This window comes from Dipteris shenzhenensis, chromosome 32 (genome assembly GCF_047967505.1).
Source record: "Dipteris shenzhenensis isolate YYH24624 ecotype China chromosome 32, Dip_SZ_1.0, whole genome shotgun sequence".
NCBI lineage: Eukaryota > Viridiplantae > Streptophyta > Polypodiopsida > Gleicheniales > Dipteridaceae > Dipteris > Dipteris shenzhenensis.
The window spans coordinates 14651052-14670557 of NC_141627.1; the positions used below are offsets into that span (position 1 = coordinate 14651052).

At 49.4% G+C, this 19506-nt stretch overlaps 1 protein-coding gene across 1 annotated transcript in view; it reads right to left on the reverse strand.

Annotated features, from left to right (window-relative positions):
* The window catches only part of DCL2 (dicer-like 2), a 361432-nt gene extending 342738 nt beyond the window's left edge, over positions 1-18694 (reverse strand). Inside the window, exon 1 of the mRNA XM_087370403.1 lies at positions 18389-18694. Within this exon, the coding sequence (XP_087226529.1) occupies positions 18389-18435 (47 nt within the window). The 5' untranslated portion in view covers positions 18436-18694. The remainder of the gene's footprint in view (positions 1-18388) is intronic.
* Between the last annotated feature and the right edge of the window lie 812 nt (positions 18695-19506).

The following is a 19506-nucleotide window of genomic DNA, read 5'->3' on the forward strand; positions in this document are numbered from 1 at the left end:
GAGCTTGTACAATGCTTTTATGAAGGAACTATACCGGTCACCCTCTTGATTAGCATCATCAACAGTGTCATCAACCAAAAAGTGGTGATGGGAGTCGTTGCAAACTTGGAACATTAGAAGATATTTGAGTTTGTAACTCTCAACATTGTTCTTGTAAAATAATTTCTTTTGTATGGCAATGTCTGTTAAGATGAGTCAGTTTGGTGAGTCAAGATGAGTTTCATGTGTGTGCTCTATATAAGAGTTGTACTTGTCTAGTGTCAAATCAATCAAGTATCAAGCCTACAAGGTCTTTGGTCTACATGTGAGTACTTTCATTTTGTTCATTGCTCTTGCTATTTCATTTCCATTTCATTATGTCTCTCTTTGAGTATTATTATCTCTATCCCTAGCCTACCCTCTCTCTCTCCCTCTCCACCATGCACCTTCATGTGGTATCAGAGCCTCCTTTCCTACCTTTCCCTTCTCCATGCTCAATCTAGAGGAAGAGGGAAGCCCGTAATGGAAGCCACCCTCTCCTCCATGATTGAGCTCCCTTCCACTCCTTTCTCCCCATCTTGTTCTCTTCTCCTACCTTAGCCTCACCTTTGGAAGCTATGGAGCTTGGTTTGCTACCCATGTGAAAAGGAGCAACTCAGTCACCATTCTTGTGGGCATTAGTGGGTGTCTTCGTAGAGGAAAAAGACAGCTAGTTTTTTTGTTTAAAAACAACTCGTTTTTGCTGTTTTGGGGGTGTTTTTGTGAAGGAAATAGTTGCTTACTGTTGTGGAGATGTTTCTACTATTGGTTGCTCTAAAAACGACCTCATTTTTGAAGAAATGACCTACTTGAAGAGCTGCTGCTACATCAACCATTGGCGTTATTATGCGTGCCATTGCTGCTCATTGCCTCTTCTCCTCCACATGAGCTGAGCTATCCTCATTTTGCCAACAAATTGTTGCTTCATCTCCTGCATGATGACATCTCTATCCTCCACCTCTTCTTCCTTCAGTTCCAACCCTCAGTTCCATCTCTTTTCCCGCTCCTAAAGTGTTGAAGACTGAAGTTGCCATTTCCTGAGGTACACAATGAGTTCTCTCTCTTCAAACTCATTGCTTGTGGAGAAGTTCAAGGGGGAAGGATTCCCTACTTGGCAAACTAAGGTTCAATTGCTCCTCATGAAAGAAAATGTATGGGATGCTATTGAGGATGACGCTCCCACAACGGAGCCTCAATAACTCAAGACATGGAAGCAACACAACTCAAAAGCTATTGCTGCCATCGGACTTTGCCTCGATGATACTTTGATTCATCACATTGACTTCAAATCAACGGCCAAGGCAATATGGGTGCATTTCGAGAATCTTTTTGGTAACAAAATTCTTGCAGTTGCAGTTTTATAAATTGAAAATGGATGATAGTGATACCTCGAGTGCACATTTAGCAAAAATGCAATCTCTTATGCATCAACTTTCCAGCTTGGATTGTTCCCCGGATGACGAGGACAAAATGGCTGTCCTCAGAAAGAGTATGGAAGAAGTCACTCGTTTTGGGCATACTCTTGAAATACTTAGGCTTGCCATGACTACTTTTGATGATATGGTTACTCTTCTTCTCAAAAAATATTGCCGGAACAAAGAATCTCCAATCTCTTCTTCAGATACTATAGAGGCTCTTGCCTCCACCAGCAGAGGCTAGAGCTATGAGCTCGCATGTTGCATTGTTATGGTGTATTGCTAATGTGGATGAATGATCTCTGATCTCTGTTTCGGAGAGGCTAGTGTATGAGGATCCTTTCATTCTATGATACACACACTGCTTGTGTTGTGCTCTTGTCTACCACTTTCTCCTTTAAATGTTATTAGCATTGTTTCTTCATATCTCCTTTCTGGGGTTGTTCTTCCTGTTCTAGCAGTCAGCACTCCATAGCACCTTCGACTAGTGTTGTGTCATAGGTTCACGCATCACGCAGTGTAGTGCAGCCAAGGTAGAGTTGTGTCATAGGTCTACGCATCACCCACTTCACGCTTCTCAAATCAGTGGCTTTAGGCCTCCGGTAACACCTCTGGAAGTGAGCGGACCTCCCCCTCACACAGTCCCTGGAGCTAGTAGGGGGATATACTATGGGAGCCATGTATTGGCTTTGATAGGTCTATTTATTAGGCCTAGCATGTGAGTTCCAGGATGTTGGTGAATTGGTCTCCTACACCTTTGAGTTGGTCATGCATCCATTCATGATCAGCCTTTGAGCCATGCTAGGTGAGCCTCTGATTCTATACCAAGCTACCGATCCCCAAGTTAGATAGAAAGTGGAGTGTGTAAGGGTTCGCAATAGCCTAGAAATTCCTTTCGAAATAGTCCACGCCTGTTTGTAGTCCCATCCCAATGAGGGACTCCGATAGGCCTCCAACCTCTCAAGATGAGCTGATATTTCTTGGCATTACTAATTGTGTATCTAAAGAAGGGGAGGCTCTTCTCTCGATGTCCTGCATCAATGCATTCCCATTCCCTAGGATCCCATTGCAAACACTTAATTGACACCCCTCCATAAATCCAAAGTCTCCAAGAGTCCAAGGGAATGTGATCTGGGATAGGGCCTAGGTACTATTTTGAATCCAAGAAACTCTAGTCCACATGGCCGACAAGCTCAAAAGGAAAATGCATAAGTATATCCTCCGATGATCTTGACAATCTACCCTCGGAATGAACATTAAAGACTAGGGCATCCCTATTTGAAGGTGAAAGTCCTATTACTGAAGAGGGATTCTTGATCTCGTAAAGTCTTCCAGCCAAGTAGCAGGAGAATGGATCTATCACTTGGGGGTACCCAATCCATAGGTATAGCAACATCTCTCTGTTGAACCCTACAGTTCCTCTGAGGTGGCTTACTATTTGTGCTTGTTGATCATTTGGGATACTTTTGAAATCCTTCTAGGAACCCACTGAGGAAGTAGGACCTCTCTGTGAGCTTTTGCTGAGCCACCGCGCCCCCCCTAGTTGCCTCGCCCTGTCTGCCCCCCCTCTGCTCCCCCTCTGCACTCCCTTGGCCTCCTCGCCTCCCCTTCTGCTCCCACCCCTTCTGCTTCCACCTCCTTGCGCCCCGCCCGCCCCTCCTGCTTCCGCCTCTGCTGCCCCCCTCCGCCTGTTGCGCCCCCTGCTAGCCTCGCCCGCTCCCGCCACCTCCATCTCCTCCGCCTCCATCTCCTCCACCTCTGCCAGCTCCGTCCGTTCTCGCCACCTCCATCTTTGCCTCCATCTCCTCTACCTCCGCCTCTTATGCCCCCGTGCCCTCCTCCTCTCCCTCATCGGCTCCCCTCCCCTCTCCCGCCTCCTCTCCGCTCTCTTGCCCTCTCGTTCATTTTCTCCCTCTTCGCCTTCTCGCCCTCCTTTCTCCTCCGCCTTCCGCCCTCCTTGCCCTCCTTCTTCCATTTCTATCCTTGCCCCCTCCTTCACCCTGCCTCGCCTCCGCCTCCCCCTCTGACATTTTTCTTCCTCACCCTCCTTTTCTTCTTCCTCCCTGCAGTAGCGGGAGCACTTGTGCTTGTTAAGGCGAAAGAAGAACCTTGGTGGTGACCCTTGGTCTGGCCAGAGGGGCTCTATGGCAGCACCCTCGAATCCCACAGCCGTTAAGGTTCTTCTTTCCCCAACTGACAAGCAACAGGTACAGCAAGCAGTTCAGTCCCTCCAAGACAAGGCGCTTGTGGACAGAATTGTGGGCCTCACGCCTACACGGAGACAGGTGCGAAAGTGGATCCAGGCGAGCTTGGCATTAGAGGGAGACCACATCCAGGAGGTCACCGTCTATGGACAAGGTGTTTTCCTCATCCAGTTGAGCTCCCCCAACACTGCCTCGACACTTGTCGAGCACAGCCCCATCCTCCTTGGCCCGCATCTGGTCTACCTCTTTCCTTGGTATCATGGGTTCACAGTGGAGGACATGAATACGACACATCATGTTCCACGTTTTTCGGTCACACTTCGCTTCCCAGGGCTCCCCAAGGAGTATCGAGCCATCCTCCCTTCCATTGGTCGGGCATTTGGCACAGTGCTCGAGTCCCCGCCAGAGTCGGCCGCCTCAGTTCTATCAAATGGTGGAGTCCCCAGGATCAGGCTGGTGGTTGAGAGCCCGGAGTCCCTCCCATAGTTGATCCTTCTTGAGACCTTGGAAGGAGGCACACTTCGCCAGAGGGTGGAGATCTCCGAGTTACTAGGACAGTGTCTTCGGTGCAGACAGATGGGTCACCTCACCAGAGATTGCTCCCGTGGCCTCCCTCGTGCACCTCCCCTCCCTCCTCCGTAGAGTAGGCAGAGTCAGCAGGCCCGAGTTTAGCACCCTCTCACGTAGGAGCAGCAGGAGTCTCAGTCCCCATGGGTTACCCCCTCATAAGGGAACCAGACACATGTTAAAAAGAAAAAGAAACCAAGCAAGTAGGCCTGCAAACGCCGCAGGCAGAGGGCCAATCACAGGGGGAGGGACAGGGTTGACCGAGAGGCCTCGAAGGAGGAACAGCAGGAGCCACCTCCTCCAGCAACAGGGGCCACCGCCCATCTAGCTGATCCTCCAGCTTCGGAGGTTTAGCCTCCGCACCCACCCTTGCAGCAGTAGCGAGCCTCAGGAGCTCCAAATGCAGCGATGGCGGAAGCCGTAGACGCTAGCCCGACGAGAGCCACGGAGGAGCCGATCCAAAGCCCCGGCGAGCCTGATCAACAAGGGGGCCTGAGGTCGTCCTTTTCCCTCCTCCTCCCCCTCCCCCTCCCCCTCTTCACTTCCCCCTCCCCCTCTAGGGTTCCCCCCGCCCACTCCCCCCCCCCCTCAACCCCCCCTTCTATGGTCACTCTCACCACCCACCCCCCTCCCTCTGTCCCCTACGTCCCTACCCCTACCCCTCCCTCTCCCGCTGCCCCCCCCTCTACTTCAGCAACAGCTTCTTCTGCTTCAACACCCCTGCCATTAGGAAAGGGAACGATGATGCCCCCTTTTCCCTCATCATAGCAGCAGGTCCGACTCGTCCTCCCGATCAGTAGCTCCCAACCTCCAGCCTGGGCATCCCTTACTGCAAGACTTCTGGAGGTTAGGATCCTGGAACTATCTGGAGATTCCGGACTCATACCCTCTACCATTGGAGGTAACGCTCATGGTCCTTCAGCCCCGGAAGGGGGGTTTGATCAATGCAATGGGATCTCAGACACACCCCATTTGGAGATTTCTGTTTGCCTCCACAGGGTTGGAGAAGTGGTCCCCAGAGGTGTTTGATGCTATTTTGGGTAATCAGATTACACTCATGGTGGACGAGTGGATGGGACCACAGGGACTAGATCTTTGGTACGCCCATGGCACGGAGGTGAACTTTCAATTGAGCTTCACGTGCGAGGAGCCGATGTGTGGTTTGGCGACAGGAGTTATCAGATTGCCGTTGGAGGCAAAGGTGGAGCAGGAAAAATTTTGTCCCCTCCAGAAGTGTGCGGAGCTGTTTGGGGTGGAAGCCTCCTTCACGAGGAAGTGGGCACGGAAGATCGGTATTAAGCCGATATCCACCCTAGTACGGCGCCGCACAGACACTGACTACTCGCCCTCTAAATCCTCGGCAAAATCACATAAGGTAGTCTTTCTAGGACAGGCTACCCACTCACAGGAGAGCCTTGTTCCCCCCGTCCTCATGAGCTGGACCATAGTGAGTTGGAACATACACGGGCTCCACGATCGTGTTCGTAGCTAGCCGCAGTACTTGATACTCCGGCAAGAGTTGCAAAGGGCAGTGGTAGGGTGGGCAGTGGACATCCTTATGATTCAGGAGCACATGTTTTCAGCTGCAGACATCAGACGACACCATCACCTTCTCCCAGGGAGAGGTCCAGAGGAGTGGTCTCCCACAGTAGGACAGAGCGGAGGGGTCTGCATCTGAGTCTCACAGACTTTGGCTTCAGAGGTCTACGATCAGGGTGAGCTCAATCCAGGACGGGCAGTTTGGATGGGAGTTTGGACGGATGAGTCCAGGATTGGGATCCTGAATGTGTATGCCCCAGCATGTAGATAGCACTGCTCGGCCTTTTGGAGGAGGCTGTCAGAGTGTCTTCCGGATGCTGACTCCTGGATTGTTGGAGGTGACTTCAACAACCTGGAGTTTGGGGAAAACAAGCAGGGCAGCGCCTCGTTCTCTGAGATGCCAGCAGCAGAGCGTAGCACCTGGGAGCAGTTCATTTTCATGATCAGTGGCAGGGACCCGTGGAGAGAGTCACAGTTCAGCAGGACTTCTGGCAGCCTTCTCTTTTCCTTTGGATAGAGGAGACATGATGGATTGCTATAGAGATTAGACCGCTTCTATGTTGGGGACTGGGCACTACACAGAGGCGGATCTATCGGGATTCTGGCAGGTACCACGATGTTAGACCACTCTCCAGTGGTACTTCACGTGGATCAGCCCCGCCGAGGTCTCCCCTAGAAGGGGGTGTTGGAGATAAGTGCACACTAAGTGTACTATTTCCTAGTCTACATTTGTGTAAGTCTAGTCTAGTCTTTGTGTCTTGAGTGTGTGCCATGTGGCACCTCTACAATTATCCCATAAGCACTCTTGCTTTATGTCTTGTACTTTGGCCCATATATTCATGGGTCACATCATTGCAATCTATCTGTCTAGCTTGTGTCTTGTCTACACTCTTCTCAAGGTATTTCTTGTCTTTCAATCTTGTTATTTCATTTCTAGTTTCTAGTTCTTGCTTCCATATTCCAACATGGTATCAGAGCCATGTAGATTCCTCTTCTCTCTCCTCAGTCTGCTGTAGCCATAGCCGCCTCTTCTCAGACTTTTGCTCCGCTCAGCTGGTCGCCATCTCCGTCTTCTGCCCGTCTTCTTCATGCTGCTATCGTTCCTGCTCAGGTTGCCGCTGCAGATCTGCCCGCCTCTTTCTGCCCCGCCATCACAGCATGCCATTGTGTGCCAGATCTGCGTAGTTCCGCTTCAGATTTGCGCACCATCTCTGCCAGATCTGCGCGCCAGATCTGTGCAGTTCCGCCTCAGATCTGCGCCCATCAGCTCCCGCTCCTGCACCTGCATCAACGTACGAAGTACAGTCAAGACTATCTGTACAGTCCGTACGACTGTACGGAATCCGTACCTTCTGTCCGTACAGTCCATATGACTGTACGGAATCCGTACCTGCACATGCCGCACCTCTCCAACTGCTGTTCAAGATCTGCGCCATCTTCACGGAGATCTGCGCCATCTGTTCGACCTCCTGGACTGCGCCCCTTTTTGCACCTCTACCTCTGCCTGGGATTAAGGTACTGTGCTTTGCCTCTTTCAGTTTGCTGAGCAGTCTCTCTTTTTTGCTGGTTCCTCCTGCTTCGATGGGCTGTCATATGCTATGGCCTTGACAAAGTGATGAGAGAACCGGCTTCTTGGATCTCTCCTTTCATTTATTTCTGCAATATGGTAAGGGAATAGACACTGCCCTTGCATCCTAGCAAGAGGTAAGACCTTCCCACATGGCATCTTCCTCTCATTCTCTCATGTCTATCGACAAATTCAATGGGTCCAACTTTCATACTTGGCAAATCAAAATCAAGTGCCATCTTATGAAAGAAGGTCTTTGGGACATTGTTCACCGTGCTGCTCCCGAAGGTCCCGACACTGAGCAAGTTGTCACTGCCAAGAATGACAAAGCCTATGCTATCATCTTGCTCGGCCTTGGAGATGATTACATTCATCACATCTCCGACATATAGTCTGCTCCTCAAGCATGGATCACTTTGGATACCCTTTTTGGACCCCGATCTAAAAACTCTAAGATTGCACTTATGATCTCATTCTTTGATCTACATATGCAGGAAGGAGCTACTATAGCCTCTCATGTCAATTATCTTCGCAGTCTTATGGTTCAGCTTGCATCAGTCAAGTCTCCCATCTCCGAAGATATTGCTATTGCTGTGCTTCTCAAAAGCTTACCTGACACCTATGCTACTCTTGTCACTACCTTCAAGTATCACAATAATCCTTCTCTTGAGGGTATCATCAATGCTCTCCAAGAGGAAGAAAGAACTCAACAACGAAAGGTAACTGACACTGCATTTTTAGCAAAGAAAGGAAGTTCTAAGGTAAGAAAGCCTTGCACCCATTGTGGCAAAACTAATCATATGGAGAAGGACTGTTTCAAGGCTCATCCATGCACCATTTGTGGCCGTGATATTCACCGAGAGAGGGACTGCTGCTCCAAACCCTCTACATCAGCCCCTGCATCTACCTCAGCCCATGTTGCTGCAACATCTCCATCAGCAGATCCTGCTGTTCCTTCCTCATATGATGAGAAGTGGGCTTTCTGATTACTTCTATTTCTTGTCTACCACTTTGACCACCGATGATGTAGGTCAAGGGGTTCTAGTGTCTTGGTCTTTCTGTTTGACTACAGTCAGTCTTCTGTCTATCTAGTCTTATTTGTCTGTCTATCTGTCTTTCAATCTGACTATGTTTTGTTTTAGATCCATCTTGTCCCTACCCTTGTGGACCCATATGAGGATATCACTTGAGGAGGGGTGTCTCAGGATCTTTGTTTGTGTCTTGAGTGTGTGCCATGTGGCACCTCTACAATTATCCCATAAGCACTCTTGCTTTATGTCTTGTACTTTGGCCCATATATTCATGGGTCACATCATTGCAATCTATCTGTCTAGCTTGTGTCTTGTCTACACTCTTCTCAAGGTATTTCTTGTCTTTCAATCTTGTTATTTCATTTCTAGTTTCTAGTTCTTGCTTCCATATTCCAATAGGGGTCTGCATTCCAGAGGACCTCCTGCAAGACGAGGAGATTAAAGCAGGTTATGGTAGGGATTTGGGAGCAGTTAGAGATGGCCCCATGTGAGGACTGGGCTACGTGAGTAGCCGATGCGATTCAGAGGAGCAGTGAGGAGCTACAGGCTCATGCCCTTAGGAGGAGGACCCTTCAGGAGCGTGAGCGGGCTTTGAGGAGAGACCTCGCCTCCATCGAGATGCTCAGGGAGTAGGACCCAGTTTCTCAGTGGCTTAGTGACAGATTTGAGAGCGCTTGTCTCGAGCTTTAGGACACGGAGCTGCGGCGGGCTGAGTTTTCCTATCACTCCTCTCGAGCCTGATGGGTGTAGCAGGGGGATAGGATGACGAAGCAGTTCTTTTATACCACTCGGCCCCGATCGACAGGCACACAGCTACAACGTCTCCAGGACTCGCAGGGTATCATGCAAAGTGACCCGCACGAGATTCTTGACATGACCACCAGTTTTTACAACCAGTTCTTTCAGACAAAGAGGATGACCCCAGCTGGTCTTGTGGCCCGAGAGCTAGTTTGGGATCACGTTCCGACAGTAGTCTTGCTAGATTTATGCAGCAGACTTGAGGAGCCTTTCACAGAGGGGGCATGGATCAATTGGACGAAATCCATAGGCTTCTTCACACGCTTTGAGGAGACACAGGAGATCCGTGATTGGGGGAGTGACTTTGGCTTGGATATTGCGGGGCCAGACAGTGAGATACCTCAGATGCCAGGTGGGTATTGACATCACAACAGAGCAACAGATTGCCCCAATCCTTGAGAGTGTTTGGCGCAAACTTCTCTATTGGAGCTCGGCTGAACTCTCCCTCATAGGTCGCGCCTTAGTGGCAAACCAGGTTCTTCTTGCCACGGCCTGGTATATTGCCTCCTGTTGGTGCTTTCACAGAGGATGCATTGGGCAGCTCTGATGGTTGGTACGGAACTTCCTTTGAGCAGGTTCAGACGGCACGAGAAACACTAGGGCCCGAGTAGCTTGGCAGACCGTGATCACAGGCATTGGGAGGCTTGGGTATCATTGATCCGGAGATGCAGAGCAGGGCCCTTTTGGGTAAATTGGTGGTTCGTGGCCTCACCCTAGGTGCAGAGCCTTGGAAGCTCCTCTTACAGCGAGGGCTTCTGAGAAACACCCCACACACTGGGGGACAGTGGCAGCCTTCACATAGATGGATCTTCTTAGAGGTTTTCCCCTGATGAGGAGTCTTCACAGGGTTTGGCAGAGATTGGCAGGGAGTCTCATACGTGCACTGCCCAGATGCAGAGAGGAGTTTGAGTGCCAACCCCTTATGTGGCACCCAGAGGTCAAAGATCAGGAGGGACGTATGCTCGGACAGCGGACTCACATTGGTTGGGTACAGTGGGACAGTGGTCCAGCAGGGTCTTTTGGTCGTTGGAGCAAACTACCTATGGAGACAAAGGCGAGGCTTGACGCCCTAGCGCATCTGCGAGGGACAGGGCAGCGGATGGGCGAGATTGACTTAGCCATTCCCGAGTCCTGGTGGGAAGGACTTCACGTTTGGAGAAAAAAAGAAAGAAAGAAAGTTTATTAAAGTCTTCGGAAGACCGATGGGTCTATGAGACTGTGAAAATCCTGATACAACGAGCTGTGGTAGTGGAGCTACTAAATGAGCGTCCATACCAATGCAAAATGTAAAATGCAAAAAATGCAGAATGGCAGTACTAAGTCCTAAGTACAACATAGTGATGTCAGTGGTCGACTATATATCAATCTCAGCATCATCATCAATATCATCATCATCCCCAACAGCAGCAAGATATCAGGATGGATGAGGTAGTGGAGGCATGAATTCGGCAATAGAGTGCTGTCGGCCACTCAGAGATGCGGTCCTGGCACGTCTCTTGGTCGTGGCTCTACGTCTAACCAGGGCTACTGTGACCCCCGTCGGTCGGGCTCCAACTCTAAACGAGGGGATGTCTCCAAGTGCGATCTGTGTGTCGACCCTCTGTCTGAGCTGTCGGGTCACGGGTTTCAGGTCACGGTCATGTCGAGGCCTCGTCTCGTTGGGGTCCATGTGATCTAGCTGAAAGAACTCTGTGATAGAGCTCTGAGAGGGATCAACCAAGGAAGAAGTCTGCTCCTGTCTCCATGCTCGGAGTATCCTCTCGCGGTGTCTAAGTGCCTCATGAATGAAACCTGCCAAACACCGCTGGTCTGGGTAGGAGAGGAAATGGGCTAAAATCCCATAACTATCTCTGAAGAGGCAGTGGAAACGTCCTCGGATCTCATAGTACACAGGACACCTGAAGATGAAATGCTCCTCTGTATCAACCTCATGTATGTCACATAGTGTGCATATGCGCCACTCCCTGGGTAGTCGCTCTGCTCTGCCGCTCTCGATGCGAAGTCTGTGGAAAGAGACCCGGAACTGCCCAAGAGAGATCCTCATCGAGTGGAGTAGGTGAATATGTGTGTATCTTGGTGGGTCAATGAAACCCTCCGCTATGATATGTAAGAAGTGATCTCTATAGAAGCTAAGCTTCACTGGGAGTTCACTCGGTTCCAACCAGGTCCGAAAAGTGTGTAGCTGTAGTAGATCCTCATGGATAACCTGGTTGACCTCGTGTGATAAGAGGGGAGAGAACGAAGCATCCATGCTATACTGGAAGGGAGGTAGTCTATCCATGTGGAGCCCCAATCGCTCAAACCATCTCTCTGTACGTGCATACCAGCACCTCTGATCTCCTCCTACTGCAAGTGTCATAGAAGAGGATAAAGCTATCCATGGTAGCCTGCTACGCCCCGAGGTATAATCCCCATATTCCCTAACTCGGTACAGATATGTGATGACTTGAAATGCAGCATCTAGCTATAAAGGGGGTGACCCAAACTCAGCCTGAATGATCTGGTGAGGAACGGATGACTTACCACAAATCATCCGTGATAGCATGAGAACCTGTAGCCGCTCCACACGGGCCCACTCTGTATCCGACAAGTCTGGCCCCCAACAAGGACTGCCGTACATCCCCGTTGGGCGAGCCAAGGAGTCAAAAAGCAACCCCTTGGTGCGTGGATCCTAAAAGTGTGAGCGGAAGCACTACCTCTCTAGCCTGGCCAATGAGGCATACCCTCCACTCAAGCGTGCCTGCATCGCGGGTCTCATAGTGAAGCTCGGTTCGGAGAAGATAATCCCAAGATAAGTGTATGATAAAACTATCTCAACAAATGACCCCGCAAATGTGAACTGCTCCTGACGCATGATGGCTCGAGATGTATTGAAGATCATGACCTTGGTTTTACCCAGGTTGACCTTCAAATCATGAGACTCACAAAAGGCCTGTAGTGCGTCTAGGTGTCTCTGAAGCCCCTCTGCTGAGGAAGACAAGAGAGCCACGTCATCTGCATAGAGCAAAATCTGGATCAGCGTGCCTGTAAGAGAGCAACCTACACCCCCCTGTGTCTGTATCACTGTCTCAAGCTCGTCAATGTAGAGGCCAAACAAGGAAGGCGACAAAGGACACCCTTGTTTGACCCCGATGGTACTCATGATCTCATCTGTCCACCCGGATCCTACCCGAACTCTGCCAGAAACTCTCTCGTAAAGTGCCATGACAGCCCAAATATTCTCCTGGTCATAACCCAAGTCCTGTAGGTGCCGTATGAGGCGGGCTCTCGGGACTGTGTCAAATGCCTTGCGAAAATCCACAAAGCAACAATAGACCCTCTGCTTCCGTGATCTCGCCTCCTCGATGATACATCTGAGCGTCAAAATGTGGTCCATGGTTCCATGATCACGCCGGAATCCGGCCTGTCCTGCTGCTCTGAGTCCTCGACACTCTGCAAGTCTGCTAACCTCGGAGTCAAGTACTGATGCATAAATCTTGGACATGACATGTCCAATCATAATGGTCCTGTAGTTCTCCGGGCTCATGGGATCCCCTGCCTTATGGATGGGTGAGATAGTGTTAATGGTCCAAGTGTGTGGAAATCCCAAACAAACCGCTTCATTAAAAAGCTTTGCTAAGATCGGGGCTAGGAGGTTAATCCCATATGCAATGAACTCAGTACATAGTCCCTCATGATCCTTCGCTCGGCCATTATGAAGTTTCATTACAACATCCTTTACCCCTCCTCTAGTGAAGAGGGTGCAGGATGTGGGACGAGGCATGTGTGAGAGGCTAGGGACTGGCTGATTTGGGATGTCATAAAGTGTGTGTGCATAATCAAACCAGATCTGGGTGTCAGTGAGTGGCGGAGGGGACCGTCCTTCTAGAAATCTCCGCCAGAAGTCCTTAGAGTTGTTACTAAATAAAATGTTCAGTAGCTCCTCGTTTCGACGAACGAAGTCTAGTTTCTTCCTTGGTACCAGTCTACGGTATTCACGTAGCGTATCTGGTGCGCTCGGAAGACTGTTTTTGGTTTCGAATCTGAGTTGACGGCGTAAGGCCTTACACTCATCATTGTATCAACTATTACAGGGTACGGTTCCAGGGGGTGGTGGGCGGGTGGAGCGGGTGGTGTGGGGAAAGGCGTGAATGGCAGCCTCGTGTACAACAGAGGGTTGGGGCAGTTTTCCCGTACTAGTGTTCCCTTGAGGATTTTGATGCAGTGCGGCAACACGCATCCCGGCTTCTTCTGTGTAGGGCCTTGACGCCTACTTCAGCCACTCATTGAGAGTGACCCTGAGATGGATGGGAGTCTTGATGGGATACACTGGCAGATGATCAGAGTGGTAGGACGTTTGGGGAAGGAGTGGCACATTGACCCTCTCAGTATCTCAGAGCAGGACACCTCTAGATGCCACCTTTGGCTGTGGAAGGGTAGACCTCTGAGGCAGGTCCAGTGGGATCCGGGAGAGTGGTTCTAGCCCTCCAAGGGCGGCCTAGCTGAGATGGTGGATGAGGTGCCCTTCTTCTCCTACACCACACGGACTGACAAGAGGCTTCAGATGGACTCGTCGAGGTGGACCCCCTCGAGGGAGAGACATTGGGTGAACCAGAGAGTGCCCTGGGATGTGCGCTCTTGGTTTTGGACGTGGTTGTGGTCTAGCTTGCGGCCGAGGAAGATCTCATCCTTCTTCTGGTTGGTAGCCCACGGAGGCTTGCCCATCGGCCCGTGGTTGGCGGCCCGTGGTTGGAGCATATGCGAGTGGAGGGGAGGCAGTGCCATTGTTGCTCCGATGGTTTCCTGGAGACTATTCCGCATTGCCTATGGAGCTGTCGTAGCACAACGAGGATCTAGATGAGAGCCCTCAGGATCATGACACGTATGCAGAGTCTTCACAGAGACTACACCTGGGGGGTGGTGGCTTGGTTGACAGAGGGAGGACACGCGTTCCAGATTGATGAGATCTCCCCAGCCTACCAGATATAGGGTCAGAGCCTCCAGAGGATTGCACTCCACGAGGCAATCCCCCCTGACAGCCTAGCTCCTCCTTCTCCTAGGGAGGACATTGTTTGGGAGGTGGTAGCCAGCATCACGACTTGGAACATTTGGGTGGCTCACTGCAGTCTTGTGATGGGAGAGCATCCAGTTCCACCCTCGGATACCTTAGTTGCCCTCTGGCAAGATATCATCTACACTCTATGGTCCACTTGGGAGCGTGGGACTCCAAGCTCCAGGGCGACTATTGAGAGGCGTGCTCGTTTTTGCAAGGCTTGGCCTGCAGGTGTTTTCTACATCTTCACTCCGCAAGGGATTCACTGGCTGTATAGTCCCCTTACTTGGCTGTTAGCCCCAATTCCAGAGATCCCCTAGGCACTGAGCTGGGTTTCTCTAGAACAGGCCGGTTTCTTTCTTTCTTTCAGCCTTTTCCAAAATTTTTCATACTCAGCACCTTCGGGGCTGCTGTCTTGTATGAAATATTTCAAGCATTAATAGAAAGTTCCTTTCTTTGAAAAAAAAAAAAAAGTAGGACCTCTCTCCCATCTAGACCATTGCATGTAAGAAGAAAAACTGGAGGGTCTACCATGCTCATCAAGTATGTTGTCATTCCACATGACTGGCTGCCTATTAATCTCTTCCCAAGAGGTTGGGAAACTCTTCGGAGAGTACTCTTGAAGTCGGCCTAGGATGTCAAGATGGCAGCCATAAGAGGGGAAGAGAGGGCCTTGAGACGGGCTAAGGTATAAATCCACCTGGTACTATCCAACCAATCTCCACCTATGGAAGGAGAACAAGACTGTATGCATCAAATGAAAAAATCCTTCCAAGGTTCTTGCCTTGGCATAAGGCCTCTGACCATGATCGCATAAAAGAGCTCTACTCTACAAGTCCAAGTTTACGATATTAAGGCCTCCTTCCCGTGTGGGGAGAATCAGGGTTTGCCAAGCCACCTTGGCTCTGGTGTGTGCCAAATCATCTAAACCACTCCAAAGAAAATTCCTTATCGGCCTTTTGAGTTGAGTGATGCAGTGGCACCAGCAAGAGCATATGAACCAAGCCTTGGCCAGCAGTACTTGGTTGACCACCGCCACCCTAGAGATGAGGTAAAGTTTATATGGACTCCAAAAAAGGAGTCTCCTCTTGACACTTTCCAACACAGTGGCAAACTATTGAGCTATGCCCACACAGATCTGGCAACCCAAAATTTTGGTAGAAACACCCCTTCGGTACTAGGCGGAACACCTGTATGCCTCTTTGATGCCTGACATCTTGACTTGTAGTAGCCATGTAGCGTGTCTTTGGCAACCTTGGGCTGATATTTCCTTTTAGGTGCGATGAGAGAAGAGGGTTGGAGTGTAGAGGCTTGTGTAGCTTTCTCATGTACCTCTTGAACCAAATATAAAAGCCCTTGCACAAGAAAGAATGAAATGTAGTGGTGAGGATAGATGGCAAAGAGCAGACAGAAAGGAATTGGAGTGGGTAAGGCAATCAATCGATTGAAGGTGGTGCGTCTACCACTTCTGGAAGTGTTACCGGAGGCCTAAGGCCACTGGTGTCAAGAGCAAGTAGGATGTGTCAATGAAAGCATAGAACAAGCGGGGGATGATGATGTCACCGATGGCGCAAGTGCTAGATGATGGTGTCACCAAAGGAATGAGTAGGGACGATGGTGTCACTAACGGTGCGAGCGCGATAAGAGTACAAGAGTGATGTGAAAGAGCAAGATGCTAAGCGGAGCATAATCACAAGATCCAACCTTCAACATGAATATAACAGAACTCAAGCCACATGACATAAAGTCCGTTGTACCAAGTGAAGGGAGACGAAGAGAGGGACGTACGAAACAGAGAGGACTTGGAGTTGTGACAGGAGATGAAGGAAGCATAGTGTATAAGAGATGAACAAAGAAAAATACACTAATAAGAAACCACAATGATGCACCAATCAGAGATGGAAAGAAGCATAGTGTATAAGAGATGAACAAAGAAAAATACACTAAAAGGAAACCACAGTGATATCCCAGGTGAGCTCGTGATTCAAGCCTTCCTCTTGCTCTCTCAAACCCCGTACAATGAATGAATCCATTCCCCCAATCATCCCTTATCTCCCCTCTTCACCCTCACCTTCCCCTGGTTGGAAATCTCCCTCCTCCCTCCTATTGGCTATCCACCTCATCCTTAGCCATCCTGCCGCTCCATCTCGTCATGTCTTCTACAACAGCCCACCTCTGCCAAGTTGGTGCGTCGTAACTACTCTGTGTGCACCACTTCTGTCTCTGACAAGGAGCTTGACCAGTGGCAGCTGCATGTGTTCTCTCATAACTCCTTGTGCATACTCTCTGCAAATTCTTCATCTTGGCTATGGGATCCATGGAGAGGAGGAGAGAGGGAGGGGAGGGCTGAGGTTGAGGTGCAAAGAGTCTTTTTCAAATCCAATGAAGGTCGAGAGTATTCTCAGATTCTCCTTTCTAATCCATTGTGGCTGTCTTTCTCGAACTCATTGGGCTGCATAGAATTATCCCATGAACTTTGTGCAAGATTGCACGATCTTAACTTGAGAGCTGTGATAGTCAACCTGCTCCTAGCATCCGGCTGTCCATGTGTATGTTGTGAGCCACTTTTTACATTCATCTTTGGTCATATTTGGTGGACATATCTATAATGTTTTTGGTTGCAATGTATCTGCACTGTGCAGAGCTGAGCATTGATTTCATACATGCTGGTGCTCGATCTGAGGCCACAATAAGTTGCCTAATACTCATGCTTTCTCTTTAAGTGAGGTCTTCAGTGGCTTAGGGAGGAGCCCCTAAAACGTCTTCTCAGCTTCCTTTCTGCTATTGCTCAATTGTTCCCAATGCTAGCGCCTATTGGAATCCTTTGATTCCTTTGCTGCACCTTAGTGCTGCCAATCTCCACCCTGCAAGTGTTGGAATGACCATATACAGGCCATATATATGCCCTCCATTGGGGTTATGTGCAGCCCCATTCGTGGGCGGCACCCCAGTGTGAACTGATCTGCCCTGAGGGGTGGGTCATAAGAAGGAAATCTGCATGCTGCCCACATGGCAGTCAATGTGCCACCCATGTGGCAGCTCCTCTCCTCATCATCCCCCCTATGTTTCTATAGGTGTCACGTCTCTTCAGTGCTCTCCTCAAATGGGGCTTACGTGTGAGGAATTGGACCTTATTCTCCAACATCTATGTCCTTTCCAACAACTCTGGCGTCATCAAGCACTTTCTATACCCTTATGTCTTCCTCATGGATGTTTCGTATAAGTCACAACTTCTGCTCTAGTGTGGTCCACCCCTTTTATCTCCACCATGGCTTTCACACGAGACCCTCTATGGCTCCCATACCCCACCAACGCTGGAACGGCACCCACATCTTATGCTTTAATTGAATCCTTCACTAGTATCGACCTCAGGCAGTCTGAACCCATCTTTTGCAATGAGTCTGCTTCAAGCCTAATCATTTAGTAGGGAGATAGCACAGCAGAATGCACAGTGTACTCATGATACAGTGAGAAATGAACACAATGGACACATCTCTCCACCCTGCAGGCCAGTGTTACTATGTACAATGGTACATCGGCGATCAGACGGCGCACACAAAAAAAAGATTAAATTTTTGTAAAATGAACGTCCAAAATGCCATGAAACACCTCCTGTATCAGTGTTTCAGCATGTAGTTTCAGAAACGCTAAACGGCGACGCTCTGATAATACGTGCTGTACTTTATGCTATCGGTGGCGCTTTTCCAAATAAACTTCCACTATCGCCACAGATTTGTTGGCAACAATTGTTGGAGCAAGCTGGGAACATAATGGAGAAGGTTCCGCAGATAAAATACAAAGAGGGTAAAAGAGGAGTACAAACACTCGCAGGCATGCAACGACTGAGGTATGGTAGATCCTGCATGCATTATATTTTCTGGCCAAAGGACGGAAGGAAATGGATTTATAGAATGTGGTGTTTTGTAGTCTTAACAGCATCCGTCGTATTCTATAGCGATGAAGTTTATTTCCAACAACGCACTAACCCACAATATGACTGGCGTCGATACCTTGGTGGTTGAGGATGTGAAATACCCACATTCTACCTTGTTGTCTGGACGGGTTGATTTGAGGAGGAGAAAAAATGTGGTAGTTTACAGTGTCTTAAACGAGTACATGCAGTTGGTAAGGCCCCGAGTCTACGATTATCCACGTTTTTTGCGTATATGCATCGTGAAACAATCAAGCCAATGCCTGGGTGGAATTCAAAATGGCACCTTCGAGCAAAAAACTCGGGATCCACTCTTTCGTATTCCGGTTCCATCGGTCGTCAGATGAATTCGTAAGTGGTTCCAGCTGTCGAACCAACGACAGCAATAGCGATACCGCTCTCCGAGATAGCGAGAAGCAAGAAAAATGAGGGACGAAGGCGGCGAGCTGTTGCTGATGCGGGGGTGGGTACTGGAGAGCTCGTCGAACGTAAGAAGACGATCAAAGCGAGCTGCTGCTTGTAGCTACATCGTGACGTGGTGGATGCCTTGTTGCGCAAGGCGCCGTCGAGAGTGCTCTTCACGCCCCGCTTGGACGAGAGGGGTGGAGTTTTGTTTACATGACCCCTTTCCTTTGAGTAAAGTCCTCTTTACCCTTTTACATTTACGATTAGATGTAATCTAGGTTTACATGTACCATTACATCTAATCTAGGTTAGTTTTGTGTATTACTTGTTAGGTTAGTGAAAGCTACGTTACTCTCATTAGGGTTGTCAGTGGAGTTAGTTTAGTCTTTCCTTCTAACCCTATTCCTATCTTCCCTCTGCCATTGTGGCGGCTCCTCTCCTTCTCAGTCCTCTCCTCTACACGTTCTCATGCTCTCTCTCTGCCACCCTCTCCTCTATGCTCTCTCATGCTCTCACTCTGTGCGATGGTACCACGCCCGTGAAAGCCTGCTCTGTGCTAGCGTTGGTGGTCTTGTGCCCCTCCCACATTCTTTGTCGGTGGATCTGTGCTAGAATTGCTGTTGGGAGGATGAATATTTCATCTGGTAGCACCGAATTCTGGTATAATTGTAAGTGATTGCAATGGCTAGACATTGGGTGGATGGATTAGAGCTAAGTACTTGTGACCTTTGAAAGAAAGAGGAAGAAAAAGAAAAATCTAAGGTGTAAGTTAGTAGTAAGAAGGTGTCAATAGGGATTGATGTAAGATCCTAATGATGTAAGTGTTAGCAGAGTTAGTATAGTATATTATCATGCTCCTCCTTAAGTCCCATATTTGATATCAGTGGGACTTTTATTGGATTCTCATCAGACTATGTCTTTGACATGCCATGTTTGTAAGTCTGGAGCTTTGCATGACATTTTGTCTTGCATCTCTACATAGAGCTTTCATCAAAATCC